This window comes from Natator depressus, chromosome 1 (genome assembly GCF_965152275.1).
Source record: "Natator depressus isolate rNatDep1 chromosome 1, rNatDep2.hap1, whole genome shotgun sequence".
NCBI lineage: Eukaryota > Metazoa > Chordata > Testudines > Cheloniidae > Natator > Natator depressus.
In genome coordinates, this window is record NC_134234.1 from 216815412 (window position 1) to 216828802 (window position 13391).

General features: G+C 43.6%; 1 protein-coding gene across 1 annotated transcript in view; it reads right to left on the reverse strand.

Moving 5' to 3' along the window:
* Positions 1-1843: 1843 nt before the first annotated feature.
* DYRK4 (dual specificity tyrosine phosphorylation regulated kinase 4) overlaps positions 1844-13391 on the reverse strand; it is a 64559-nt gene continuing 53011 nt past the window's right edge. The window contains exons 11-15 of the mRNA XM_074948640.1: positions 12728-12900; positions 11312-11372; positions 9757-9886; positions 2826-2995; positions 1844-2103 (exon numbers count right to left, since the gene is read on the reverse strand). Coding sequence (XP_074804741.1) covers positions 1844-2103; positions 2826-2995; positions 9757-9886; positions 11312-11372; positions 12728-12900 — 794 coding nt within the window. The remainder of the gene's footprint in view (positions 2104-2825; positions 2996-9756; positions 9887-11311; positions 11373-12727; positions 12901-13391) is intronic.

The window sequence follows — 13391 nt, forward strand, 5'->3', positions numbered from 1 at the left end:
TGTACGTGCCAGAGAATATAATAAAGCTACTGGAAGATGGGCTCTGCAAAACAGATCATCTAGAGAATGTAACTGCAGCAAAGACGCAACAAGCCAAACTGTGTCTGTAGTTTCATTCTGGGAACTCCGGTGCAATCAAGAATGACTGCAGTCCCAATTTGATCCAATTGGAGCAGACAAACACACAAGTGAGTAACTCTGAGAGGAGAACAGATATTTTAGATGAGAGTAATCTAAGCATCTAAGTCACTAAGCACAATAGCGAGGGAGAACGAATAATAATCAAATTCAAACAGCCTGAATTCTCCCTCTGCTATTCAACTACAATTCTGACAGTGGCGATAGTCTGTTTTTCAACGTTTGATTGCAGGGATGTTTCAGGTAGTAATGTTGTGAGAACTATCAGCAGCGTCCAACAGGTAATCAGCATTTCAGTTGGATACTCATGGGCTTCCCATAGTTTCCAGTGTCAAGCAGGAACCTGATGGTATACAGATAGTACTTCAAACAGTTCCAGCCGCTGAACTCTGTGCTCTATCTCTGACATCCAGTTTATCCTCTTGCCTTCACGCCTTTGCTGGCTCTTAGCAGTTCCTTGCACCCTTGCCCTTAGCACAAACATTTTCTAAGCTACATGATACAGTCAGACTGTATCTTCCAGGACAGTTTACCTGCTCAACACCTCTGTGATGTCATTGATACAGTCAACCCTCTATCACCTGGTATAGGGCCTCCAGGAAGTCACTGATACAGTCACCCTGTATCCTACAGGACAGTTTGCCGGTCTTGGTCCTTGATGAGGTCATTGATGTGATCATTCCTATGTCCTGCAGGAATTTTTCCTGGCCTGTAGAGCCTATGTGTGATAGTGTGACTCCAGTAACCCACCCAATTGCTCTTGTGCTCTGGGACCACTGTGAGATCACTGAGATGGTATTCCCTGAATCCTGCAGGACAGCTTCCTTATTATTCTTATTTGTAGCACCTATAGCCTCAGTCAGGGATCAGATCCCCATTGTGCTGGGTGCTGTAAAGACATGTCAAAAGATAGGTTAATGACTGGGGCTGGCAGTCATATAAATCTGATTTTGTAATGAATTAAATCAGACTCCCTTTGAGCGCTCATTCACCTGGACATTGACTCTCTCTTTCATCCACCCTTCTGGTTTGATATAAAAAGGGAGTGGGGTCCCTGTAGAAGGGTGTAATGCACACCATGGTTTGGTAGCCTTCTCTCCTGTTGCCTTTTATAAATACCTGCTCTGCAGTCTGCACGTCACTGTAGAACTTAACGTGGGTTTCTAATTCTGTTCAGAGGTGCTACCAATGATCCGTATCTGACTCTCCCCTCTCAGAGAGGGAGACACTATGAGTTTGATTCTCCTCTCATTTACACTGGTATAAATCCACTAACCTCTGTAGAGTTATTTCTGATTTATATTGGTTTAAATGAGATTAGATTCAGACCCTGTGACCTCTGTGGTTTTTCTAGGCTTTTAACTCCCAAGAAGCAGGAGTCCTTGAATGCAAGTGTCCAGTATAATACCAAGAATAAGTCTCTATCCACCTCTAGAGTCTCCTTTTTATTAAAAATATTGCTGTGGGTTGTGAAGAATCTCTGATCACAACAAGAATGTTGGTAACGTTCAGGAATGTTCAACGCACATTCTGCTTTGGTTACCTGGACTAATCGAGATTAAAAATGTGTAACAAACGTGCACAGCCCATGTGTGGAGAGTTATAATTTAAAATGATGTTCTTCAATATTGTACAGTTAAATGGTTACCTACAAAACATACCAGGCAGGTATAGAAACCAGGCCAATAGCTGCTTGCGCAGAATGTTACTTAATTGGTGGTAAGAACATTGAATTTTTGTGAAGAGCTGTTTCACTGCTATGTTCTGCCTTGTCTCTTTTGATAGCCTTTTCCACTGGGTTTTCCAGATCTTTCTCTGGAATAACCTGTTTGGTTGTGTTCTGCACTTTATTTTCCATTGTGTCTGAGGAAGCTGCATTGAGAATTAGTCTTTCAGTTGCAGCAGTAGGATTTTCAGGCAGTTCACCTTTTACTTTATCAACCATGTCTTGACAGGTGTTTTCTTCTGTATGAAATAAAATTAAAAAATGACAGTGTGAAACTGTAATGTGTCCACAGGCCCACATTAAATCTGCAAAGGGCCAATCAATTATTGGCTCAACATTTCAGAGGAGCAGAACCACCAACCCCCACGCATTTTTTCTGCCCTAAGAACTAAAGTGCATTGTGGATGGATTGCAGATGCTGTCTCTGATTCTTTTCCTACCAAGATCACTGTATGAAGGCTCTTTCTGCATGAACCTATGGGCCTTTAGTTGTTATATTTACCCTGTCGGGCTGCAGATAAACCACACGACCCACCGGGTAACTCTCTGTTTCTACCAAAGAAGCGGGAAAGAAGTGGTGTGGCCAATGGAGGTATGGCAACTTCCACCTTCTCTGTATGTATATATCTATCTTCTTACTATATGTTCCATTCTATGCATCCGATGAAGTGGGCTGTAGCCCACGAAAGCTTATGCTCTAATAAATTGGTTAGTCTATAAGGTGCCACAAGTCCTCCTGTTCTTTCTGCGGATACAGACTAACACGGCTGCTACTCTGAAACCTCTGGCTGTGGGTATGGCCGATGCTTCTATGGAGCATTCCATCATTTTACATTACTTCATCCTTTCTAACAAAGCTACTTGCTCAGACATGAAGGCCTCTAAAAATCATAACTGCCAACACGTACAAGCGATGAATATTATTGAGAATAAAGAACTTCAAATATTCAGACTACTGCACCTCCTTGTCCAGGCAGTGTGTGTTTATGTACATTCTCCTTCTTCTCTGGTGTGAAGAAGGAGCTTTCACTTGCAGAGTGGCGATTTTGTTTTGATTTATGTATTCTTGGTTCCTGGATCCATGTGTGCTGCATTGCTTCATCCGGAGTCATGCGGAGGGCAGGTTCCCACCTTAAAATATACAAATGATAAATAATTATTGAACAGTGTTTGTTTATAATGCTAAAAATGAAAAATATATTAAACTTAGGTTAGGCCAGAAAATACTTTCATTGTCTTCAGGAAAATTGAGCCATGAAGACATTTTTCAAATTCACAAACAGTAAAAAAGCCTGTTTGCCTTTATCCATAATTCCATTTGCCAAAACCCTCTTTCTGCTTTCTGAAAATTTGCCTGAATTACTGATCAAATTCTGTGCAGTATCAAACAGCCAAATGCTTACCACAGATCCTCACATGCAAATCACAATATTATCAGAGGGTTCATTCTGTATATGTGCCCAAGAGCCTTAAAATCCTAAAATGATGTTAGCGCCAAGAAAAGGTTAGAACTGAGCAGCAGTTGCAATCCCCTAGCAGATAGGTACTTCCTCAATTAGTTGTACCTCATACAAACTGTATTCCATTCTTCTGACTAGTCTAATGTCAAAACTGTCCATGGCGCTCATTACAACTCCACAGAGCCATTGTAAGAAAGATACTGGGCCACTACACTGGAATGTTAAAGGGATGTTCCTCGTTAAGGGAAAGATTTTTTGTGTAACTAGGTCACCGTTCAAAACAACATAACTGCAAGTTGAGATTTACAGAAGAGCAACCCTACAAACAGAGTAGTAAATCCTGAAGCTGTTTTTGAGGGTTTCTTCAGGAGAGTAATAATAACGGGTAACAAAGATCTTGCACAGAAAGTGCTGAACACGGTCCAAAATTCCAACCTGACATAGTGCATAGATAACAGTAAAACAGGCAAGGGAGCTGATACTGCTGTCACGTACATGGGTGTAAATCAGGAGTAACTCCTCCGGAGCCAAGTTACATCAATGTAAGTGAGAGCAAAATCTGGTTCACTGTTTTCAAAATTCAATCCTTCGCTGGTTCAAGTCTTTTATTTTGGCTGGTGAATAAAACATTGTTAGTGTGATTATTAACATCCATCATTCTGGTAAAAAGCAGATCAGTATTTTGTGTGTAGGCTGGTAAATCTTTGTGACAGTTTTGCAGCAGGATACTACTAAATCCACCTTCCTAGAGTGTTTTGTTAGTCTCCACCACTTCTATTTTTCGAGATAAAAGATCACACCACATACTAGCAGGTCTGTGAGGTGCAATCCTGGGAAGTGCTCAGCACTCTCAACTCCCAAGAGTTTTGCTTCTTCCGCCTCAGTTTGATTCATAACAGGTCACCTTTACTTTGTGGTAACAGGGGGACAGTGGCAACATGCTGGAAACTCAAGTGCTGCACTTCATTTGCAAATGAATGTACAGGGTTGTTGTTTTTTTTCAGAAGAAAGAAATGAAGACAGCCATGATATTTGTTGGTACTTATTTATCATTTGCATGGCACCCACAGTGTGCAAGACAATTACCAACAGGCACGAAGAGAAGGTTTCTATCCTCAAAGGGTTTATGAGCTAGATAACCTACTGAAGTTGTATCTTCCTTGAAGATTAACAGAAATTGTTTGCTATTTGTATTCACCAGCAATGAAAAACTTGCAGCTGATCAGTGTCAGTTAAGAGAGTAACTGAAGTCAATGACAAAACTCCCATTGACTTCAATAAGGTCAGGATTTCAACCCACAACTCCCTGGGAAATGTTTGGACCCTGACTTGCCCTCGAGGTTCCCCTGGTTGATAGGAATCTACTCCAATAACTAGCATGAAAAAATGCTATTGAATAATTTTTGAAACCTTCCCATCTACAGTGGCCCAGAACAATGTTTATTTTTTCAGAAATAGTAAATAGAGGTAGTAAAAAGAAAAAAATACCCAAGGGACAAAAGGCAAAGACTCGTCAGGGATTCAAAAATTGATAGGTGACAGGAACAAGAGTTGTATTAAATGACTGATTTTCATAATAGACAGAGGTTAATAGGTGGTTGCCTCAGGAGTGGGAAACAGGCCAGCATGGTTTACTATTATTATTGAACATGTTTATTACAGCAGTGCCTAAGGACCAACCAAGAATGGGACCCCATTATGCTAAGCACACAGAATAGTAGATGGTCCCTGCCCCAAAGAGCTTACTGTCTAACTAGAGAAGACAGACACGGGGTTTAGAGCTTTATAAACATTTACTAATTAATCCTTTCATCACCCCAATGAGTTAAGAAAGTCAGTATTATTATTTCCAATTTAAAGACAGTAAAACTAATGTGCAGAGAGATTTTGTGCCGGGGTCTACTTAAATCGTGGAGAAATCGCACATTTTTTGCAGGTCAGTCACAGCATAAATAGCAAATTTTGCAGATGCATTCATATAATATATTCCAGACCACCCTTACTTCTACGCTGCTGCTAGTGGCAGTGCTGCCTTCAGAGCTGGGCATCTGGCTAGCAGCTGCCTCTTTCCGGCCGCCCAGCTCTGAAGGCAGCGCAGGAGTAAGGGTGGCAATATTGCCACCCCCCTACAATAGGCTTGCAACCCCCTTTTGAGTTGAGACCCGCAGTTTGAGAAACGCTGTGTACTTTTATATACTCTTACCGTATAGTATAGGGTAAAAGTACACAAAAGACCAGATTTCATGGGGGAGACCAGATAATCAATCCATGATGAATTTTTATGGCTGCGAATTTAGTAGACCTCTAGTTATGTGTCTTGCCCAATCTGTACTGTACTTCATACTAAATACAATAGAGTGTTTAAAAAAAAAAGAACTTCAGAGTTTCTGACTCCTGGTGAGATCTGTCCCTAGGCATGTGTGTCCCTAGCCCCCACTCTGCAGGACAGGGTCCATGGTAGGGGGTGGGGGATAGCTCAGTGGTTTGAGCACTGGCCTACTAAAGCCAGGGTTGTGAGTTCAATCCTTGAGGGGGCCATTTAGGGATCTGGGGCAAAAATTGGGGATTGGTCCTGCTTTGAGCAGGGGGTTGGACTAGATGACTCCTGAGGTCCCTTCCCACCCTGATATTCTATGAATGGGTAGACGGCTAGAATAGCTGCATGCCCCACATATGGGGAGAAGAGATTGGCAAGTTTTCTACAGGACAGACTTATTATTCAAATTCCCACATTCGTAAAAACTATTGTTGGACCCCACCATATTTCTGTCCAGAGATAGGGTTCTACTAGGGGGACTACACTTTGAGACACATATAGTAGCTAAGCCTGAAAATGTTCAGGGAAGGGCCAGAAAGCTCATGAGAAGTAACAGAAGGACGTACATATGAAAGAGTATAGAAGTGGAGTGATTTCTGAAAATGCAAAAGCCAGAGGGGACTTGACTGTGGTATTGATGCGTTGAAGTACAGAGTAATAACTGATCAGCAGTTCCTCCTATAATATGAGAACAAGGGGTCACTCAGTGAAATGAATTGGTATTTACTCTGAATACAGTTAAAAGGAAGCACTTTTCACATGTACTCAGTCTGTACCATTCTCTCCCACAGAAGTTCACAGAAGTACGCGCCGGGGCGTACGAGGGCTGGAGAGCCCCATGTGCTGAGCGAGCGTCAGAGGATCCAGCCAGTCTCCCCGGTCGTAGTCCAGGAGGTCTCCAATTCTGGTGACTTCTGCCCGGACCAGCCTCTGAAGCACCGAGGGGGACTCCGCCACCTGCACATGGAGCTGGGGGTTGCGTAGCAGGGGCTCCGCGAGGAGATCCGCCCCCTTGGTGGCCGCCACGGACCTGGTCGCTGAGACCACTTTCCAGGTCTGGAGGAGGTCCTGGTAGAAGACTGGCAGCCCAGAGAGGTCTCACAGAAGACCTCTCAGATGGAGGTAAAGGAGCTGCCAGTCATATCGGAGCCCTCGGAAGCAGCGCAGGAAGGTGTGCGCCAGTGTGCTCCATGCTGGACTACCTTCACCATAAAGGAGTCTCTGCAGGGCCTGGAGGTGGAAGACATGGACCTGAGTGCACAGGCACTTCAGGCCCTGTCCTCCCTCCTCCAGGGGCAGGTGGAGGACCCCTGCAGAGACTCAGTGCAGCCCCAGCCAAAAGAACTCCAGAACCAGCATCCAGAGGTTAGCCAGGAAACTCGGGACCAGGGTGTTGAGCTGGTGCCAGAGCATGGACAGGACTAACTGATTGAGCACCAGTGTCCTCCCTCGGAGGGAGTTCTGGAGGGTGGTTGAAGGCAGGTATATCAGTCTTAGAATGGTTAAAAAGCCCTTTTTGCTACAAACTGAAAGAGATTACCTCAGATTAATTATGGACACCTGAGTCTAATTAAGAGCAGCCTGTGGCCTTTAAAAACCTCTTCCAGTGAGTGGGAAAAGGGAGGAAGGATGAGAGGCAAGCTGCAGAAGGGTCATGTGCAGTGAGGGGAAAAGACTCTTCCTAGGTAAAGAGCTGCTTTTCCCTATATGCGGAAATCTTGTGTTTATTTCTGATTGGGGAGACGGCCTTGCTTCCCAGCATATGTGGGCCCACAGTGGTTTAGAGAGGGTGGCTGCTGATTGGTAGTCCACATAAGAAGAGGCCGTACTCCACCTAGAGTTAGGAAATGTATTTGTGTGTGTGTGTGTAAAGAAGCCCTCGGGCCAACACTGTAAATATCGTAAATAAACCAACATGAAGTATTCAACCTCTAGAGTGGAACTGATTTACCCCAGGCCCCCTCAAAGCCAGAGGGAGAAACACTGAGCCCTGATGTGATGAAAGAGGTGTGTTGTCACATAAGACAACGAGATAACGCTTGTAGTACATCAAGTGTTTGAAGTTTAGCTTCCCTCGGGGTTGAGTGAGACTTGGGAGGGAAAAAGACTGGCAGATGAATGAATTGGTTCGTATGGAACTCTGAAATAACTCTAAGCAGGAATTTGGGATGAGGACTGAGAGTAACCCTGTCCTTATGAAACACGATATAAGGGATTCACCATGAGGGCCTGCATCTCCCCTACCGTTCAAGCTGAGGTAATGACTACTAAAAAGGCAGTCTTCACTGATAGGTGGTATAAGGAACAGGTTGCTAAGGTCTCAAAGAGGGGTCCTATTAACCCTGTTGATACTATACTGAGGTCCCAAGAGGGAGGGGGCTACTGAACTGGGAGGAAAACATGAGTTAGGCCCTTAAGGAATCTTGCCATTGCAGGGTTAGAAAAAAGTGTGGCCCTGGATAAGAGGATAATGTGCAGATATCGTTCTTAGACAGACCTTTATGGAACTAAAAGAAAGTCCAGATGGTCCCAGGGTTAGTAAGTTGTCAAGGGTGTTGTCAAGGGAGATAGCTGGTGCTGAGATGCCCAAACAGAAAATCTCTTTCAATTAGTTTTATAAGTTAGTGTGGTTGAGGCTTTTCTGCTTTGGAGCTGGATGTTCTGAGCGTCTGTTGAATAGCGTCTTTTGGTGGACATCAACCAGCCAGCATCCAGGCTGTCAGGTGTAATGATGCTGGGTCCAGGGGTAGGATCTGAGCATTGTTCCGCAAGACTATGTCAGGCAGAGCAGGTAAGGCTACTGGGGGCTGCACTGAGATGTTCCCCAGATCCGAATACCAGATGTGCCTGGCCCATGCTGGAGCTGTAATCATCGTCGATTCTGAATATTGCCTCACCTTCCTCAGGACCCTTGGGATCATGCAGATCGGCATACATCAGTCTCAGTGCCCAGGGAACGAGAAAGGCATCTGATAGGGGAGGGAGGAGGGATGAGCAGGAGATAAGTCTCTACTATGTCCCAATGGAGAAGATGAAAAGGAATACACCTCCTTAAGTGGGGGGTGGATTCCCCACTTTTGCGTGTGTTAGGGTGCTCCTGCATCCTCTGTACATGGGTAGAGCAAGTAGATGGCACAGATGTATCAACAGCTGAATGCTGTTCTGTGATCTGGGTGACCAAAGGACTAGTTAGCACTGCTGATGTTGTACAAGCCAACAAGATGGATTCTGATACCTGGCCCACAGACAGGGCACTCAGTGCCAAATAGGCCATAGGAGCCAAAAGGGACAGGACAAAGGGTCTGGGTGCCAATGTGCTGGGTACAGAGATTGCCAAGGAGCCACTGACGGAGGAAGGATTTAGCCTGTCCTGCAGGCACTCTTTTCATAGCTGGTACTAAGGTGGCAGAGATACTCATTGTAGGCTGTTGGCTCGTGCCCAACAAGAGTGGGATCTATGTGGACAAATACTCAAAGAAGAACCAAGTCTTTTACATCATGGCACATTCTCTGCTGGCCCCTTCCAGGGCACACCATAGACGTGGTAGTCCAGAACCACAAATCAATGCCCAAAAGGACTCCCACTGAAGAGAATGGAAAGACTCCCATCTGCTGCAATGGGACTTGAATTGTTACAATAGTTGTTGAATACAAAATTGAGCGTTTTTCTAGGGAGGTGTACAATGTGATTCCACTCTGACACCACCCATGTTACCTACATGAAACTTTACCTTAAATCAGATTGAGGTGGTTAATTACTGGGGCTTTTATACGTGAGGAAGGATGCTTTTGGGGTTGTCACTGGATTCAGAAGCAGGAGATCTGGGTTTTGTTTCTGGCTCCACCACAGATTTCCTGTGTGACCTTGGGGAAATCACTTAAATCTCTGTGTGTGTCCATTTTCCCTTCTGTAAGCTGTGAATAATACTTTCCTCTTGTGAGACTAAGTTCATTAATGTTTGTCAAAGGCACTCAAATGCTACAAGGATGGGCCTATAAAATAAACATTGGTGAAAAAACGGAGATACAAAAGTTTTTAAAGGCCTAAGAGAAATAAAGCAGGGACTTAATGTCAAACAAGTCGGCAGAAAATAAAGAAGTAAAAAGTAACTTACATTAGGCAGCCTCTCAGAAAATCCAGGAAAGCAGCATCATGAGTTTTTAATACCATACTTAGATCCTTGGAGTCTGGGTGTCTTTTTTTTCCCCTGCTGTTTGTTATAGTTCTAGGAAAACCTCTGGAATCTTTAAAAACAAAATATGCTTTTAAGCCATGTAAACATTTTGCACAGTAACAGTTTAGCTGTAGTTATGATGTTACCCTTCAGTAGTGTGAACTTTACAGAGTCCTACAAGGAGATTTAAATCCATAAGGAAAATGACTTACATTTACATAATGACTTTCATCCAAAAGGACCCCAAAGTTCTTCACAAACTTACACACAAGAAATATCTTTACCTACCACTGACCTGCACCTACCTCAGGTGAAACATGACAACCGTTTAACACCACAGAAATGCACTACACAGCTGCTTAGGACAGGAAGTGAAGAATGCCATGTTCCATTGAAGCTTGTTGAATGGTAGGTAGGTTGAACATAATTACCCAGTTGGTATTTAGCTAGAACACAATGAACCTTACTCGGGGCCAGGCCTGTGAGGTGGCACTGAGAATTCTCTCTTTCCCAGGTGCTTGGCTGGTTGGTTCTTGCTCATATGCTCAGGGTCTGAGCACAATAGGTGGGAAGGGATTTTCTTGCAGGTCTGATTGGCAGGGACCTGGGGGTTTTCTGCTTCCTCTGCAGCATGCAGGTACAGGTCATTTGTCAGGATTATCTCGGTATATCTCCCTTAATCATTTCCTTATCATTGTAGGCACCTCGGTCCCTCCTAGTCTCTGCCTGTGGCACATAACAGTCTATTCTCCGGAGGGCTGTAAGTCTTTGGTTTCATTTTGGTTGTTTGGTTTAGCGTGCAGGTCCTGGGTGGTGCTGGTGACCTGTGATACACAGGAGGCCACACTAGATGATCTGGTGGTCTCTTCTGGCATTAAACTCTGACTCCTTATTTAGGGTAAAATCCTTATTGAAGTCAGTGTGAATAAAAAGTCCTGAACAGGGTCTTATGAGAGCAATGAAATGAGTTTTCCCATATTACAACCATCCCACCAGTACATGGCTTGCACTGCTTGTGAGTAATCCCTCTAGCATAGCTATCTGAAATTATACGGATTGAATGCTGTGCTGTGTTACCACTTTACTTTGCATATTTTTCAGGACCAAAGAATAATCAGTTCTAGTAAAGTGCACTTAATACAGATTTGTTTCCTAAGTGGTGTTGCCTCTTTCCATGGTTTTAGCAATGAGAAAACACTTGTTTTAAAACAGGAAAACAAACATAGATTTCTCAGTCTCTCCTCTGTTATCTCTGCAGTGGGAGGACCTTAAACTATCGACAGCACATCACTGAGTTTTTGTATAGTCCTCAAATTATTTATTTCTTATGGATATTTGTTCCTAAAAGCAGTTTGAATGAAGTGGTGACCCAGGTAAGAAGAATCTGAGGTTCTTCTAACCCCATTCTCCACCTGCACATCAAAGGCAATAGCAGAGAGGAGACTTAAAAGCCCAGGGAGTGATACAATAAAGAAAGATAATCACAGGCGCTTACCAAAGAACGTTCGTCTTCTTGATGCAGTCTGAATAAAATCAGCTGGTGGAAGACCCAATATCTTCAAGACAGAAAATTAATACGAGGAGTTATTCACTATTTCTTCAACATCTCTAGCAGCCTTGGCTAAAGATGGATATGCTGTTCCTCCTCCTCTTATTTACATGTGGCAATTTACAGTAAAATGTCTCAGAGGGGTAGCTGTGTTAGTCTGTAGCCACAAAAACCACAAGGAGTCTGGTGACATCTTAAAGACTAACAGATTTATTTGGGCATAAGCTTTCGTGGGTAAAAAACCCACTTCTTCAGATGCATTCAGTGAAATGTCTACAACTTTCTCTAACCCACCCTCATTTTTAATGTGCCTCTCCCTGTAATACAGTATCTAAGGTCCATATACAGAACCATGGGATCCATTATAATTGGTTGAAAATGAACTTCACACTCTCCATTTTAAGCTGTCTTCTCACAGTAGATAAATTTTGATGGTTGTCATCTTCCATAAAGAACGCTGCCAGGCTAAGTTGCTCTGTCATTAATGGAGGTCTTACTTAAACAGAATTGTTTTCACAGTTGGGCTCATTCTGATCTGACTAATAGCATCTACAACACCTACATCCCTCTGTTGAGACAGCTCTTTCCCCAGCCCTGGAAGTTTCACAGGGGGACTCTGAAGAACAGCACTCCTGTTGATCGACGTAGTTACTGTGGGAGACTGCAGAGAAGGACAGTACAGCAGCTTTGCACCTGCTAAGTCAGGGCTTGCCCTGGGTTTAAAATCAGACAGGGAGCTAGCATAGGATGCTGGGCAACAAAGTGATATGCTCTCATTAGTCAGACTTGCCTAGAAGACTGACTGCAACACATTGTACCTGCCATAACTTTTGCATCGTTTTCCCAGTTGGCCCCAGGTACATTACATGGCAGTACAAACAAAAAATGTATTAGGAAAAGGAGAAAAATTAAAATATTGTATTTTGCTTTGCTTCCCCCTTAGACTCAAACATACTTCTTTGGTCAGAACCGCTCCTTACAATTCTGATCAGATTACAGTGTGTTCCCCATAAAGACAGAAATAGCACAGTGACTGAACAGACCAACAACGTTCACCACAGGCCGCTGGTTTGCCACACAAAGCGGAGGCAGCAACTTCACATTCTGCCTCTTCCTTCTCACTGGGCCCCCTGGCTGTGATAAGCTTCCCTCTCACAGCCAGCCCAGCTCCAGAAAATATGTGAGTCTCTTCATGTGTCATTCTGTTGCTGGGAGTGCAGTTTAGCAAACTCATGTCAATGAAGGGGACGGTACTGTTCGAACAATTCATCAAATTACAAAATGCTCTGTTTCCAAGACATGCATGTAAGGGATGGAGGAAACAGCACCTTGATGTTATGACTAAAATATCCCAGAAGCTACCTCCATGATGCAGGCAAGTTGTTCTACTTCATTCTCTCCTGGAAAAAGGGGATAGCCTGTGTAAAGTTCAGCCATGATGCATCCCAGGCTCCACATATCAATAGGAGTAGCATACGGGTGACCAAGAATCACTTCGGGGGAGCGATAAAATCGGCTCTGAACATACGTATACACTGCATTAGGAAAGAAAATTGGACACTAAGGAACGTAGTGTTGTCAGGGCAGCAATTCATATTAGAGAACCATAGACATTAGAAAAGACAAATATATCTTATTTCCTCATAAGCCGGAGAGGGATTGTTCCCTAGTATATGTTTCTAATACTTCATCCAGTTCCATTTTAAATTGCACGTGATGGGTGCTTCCCCACATCTTTTGGGAACTACTTCACAGAGCAATAGATCTTGCTCTTGGGAAATGTTTCCTGATATTATTCAGCCAAATATCCTTAGTTCATTCCCTTACATGCAATTATACACCTTGAACCAGCCCAAACAATTCTTCCCCTTCTATAGGCCCCAGTCCTGCAATGGGATTTTCTAGCACAAAGCAATCCACACCTTCAGAGACCTATTCGGCGAAATTCTGGTTTCACTGAAGTCAATGACAAAACTAGCATTGACTTCAGTAGGGTCAGAATTTCATCCAATGTCTTAACTGGGAC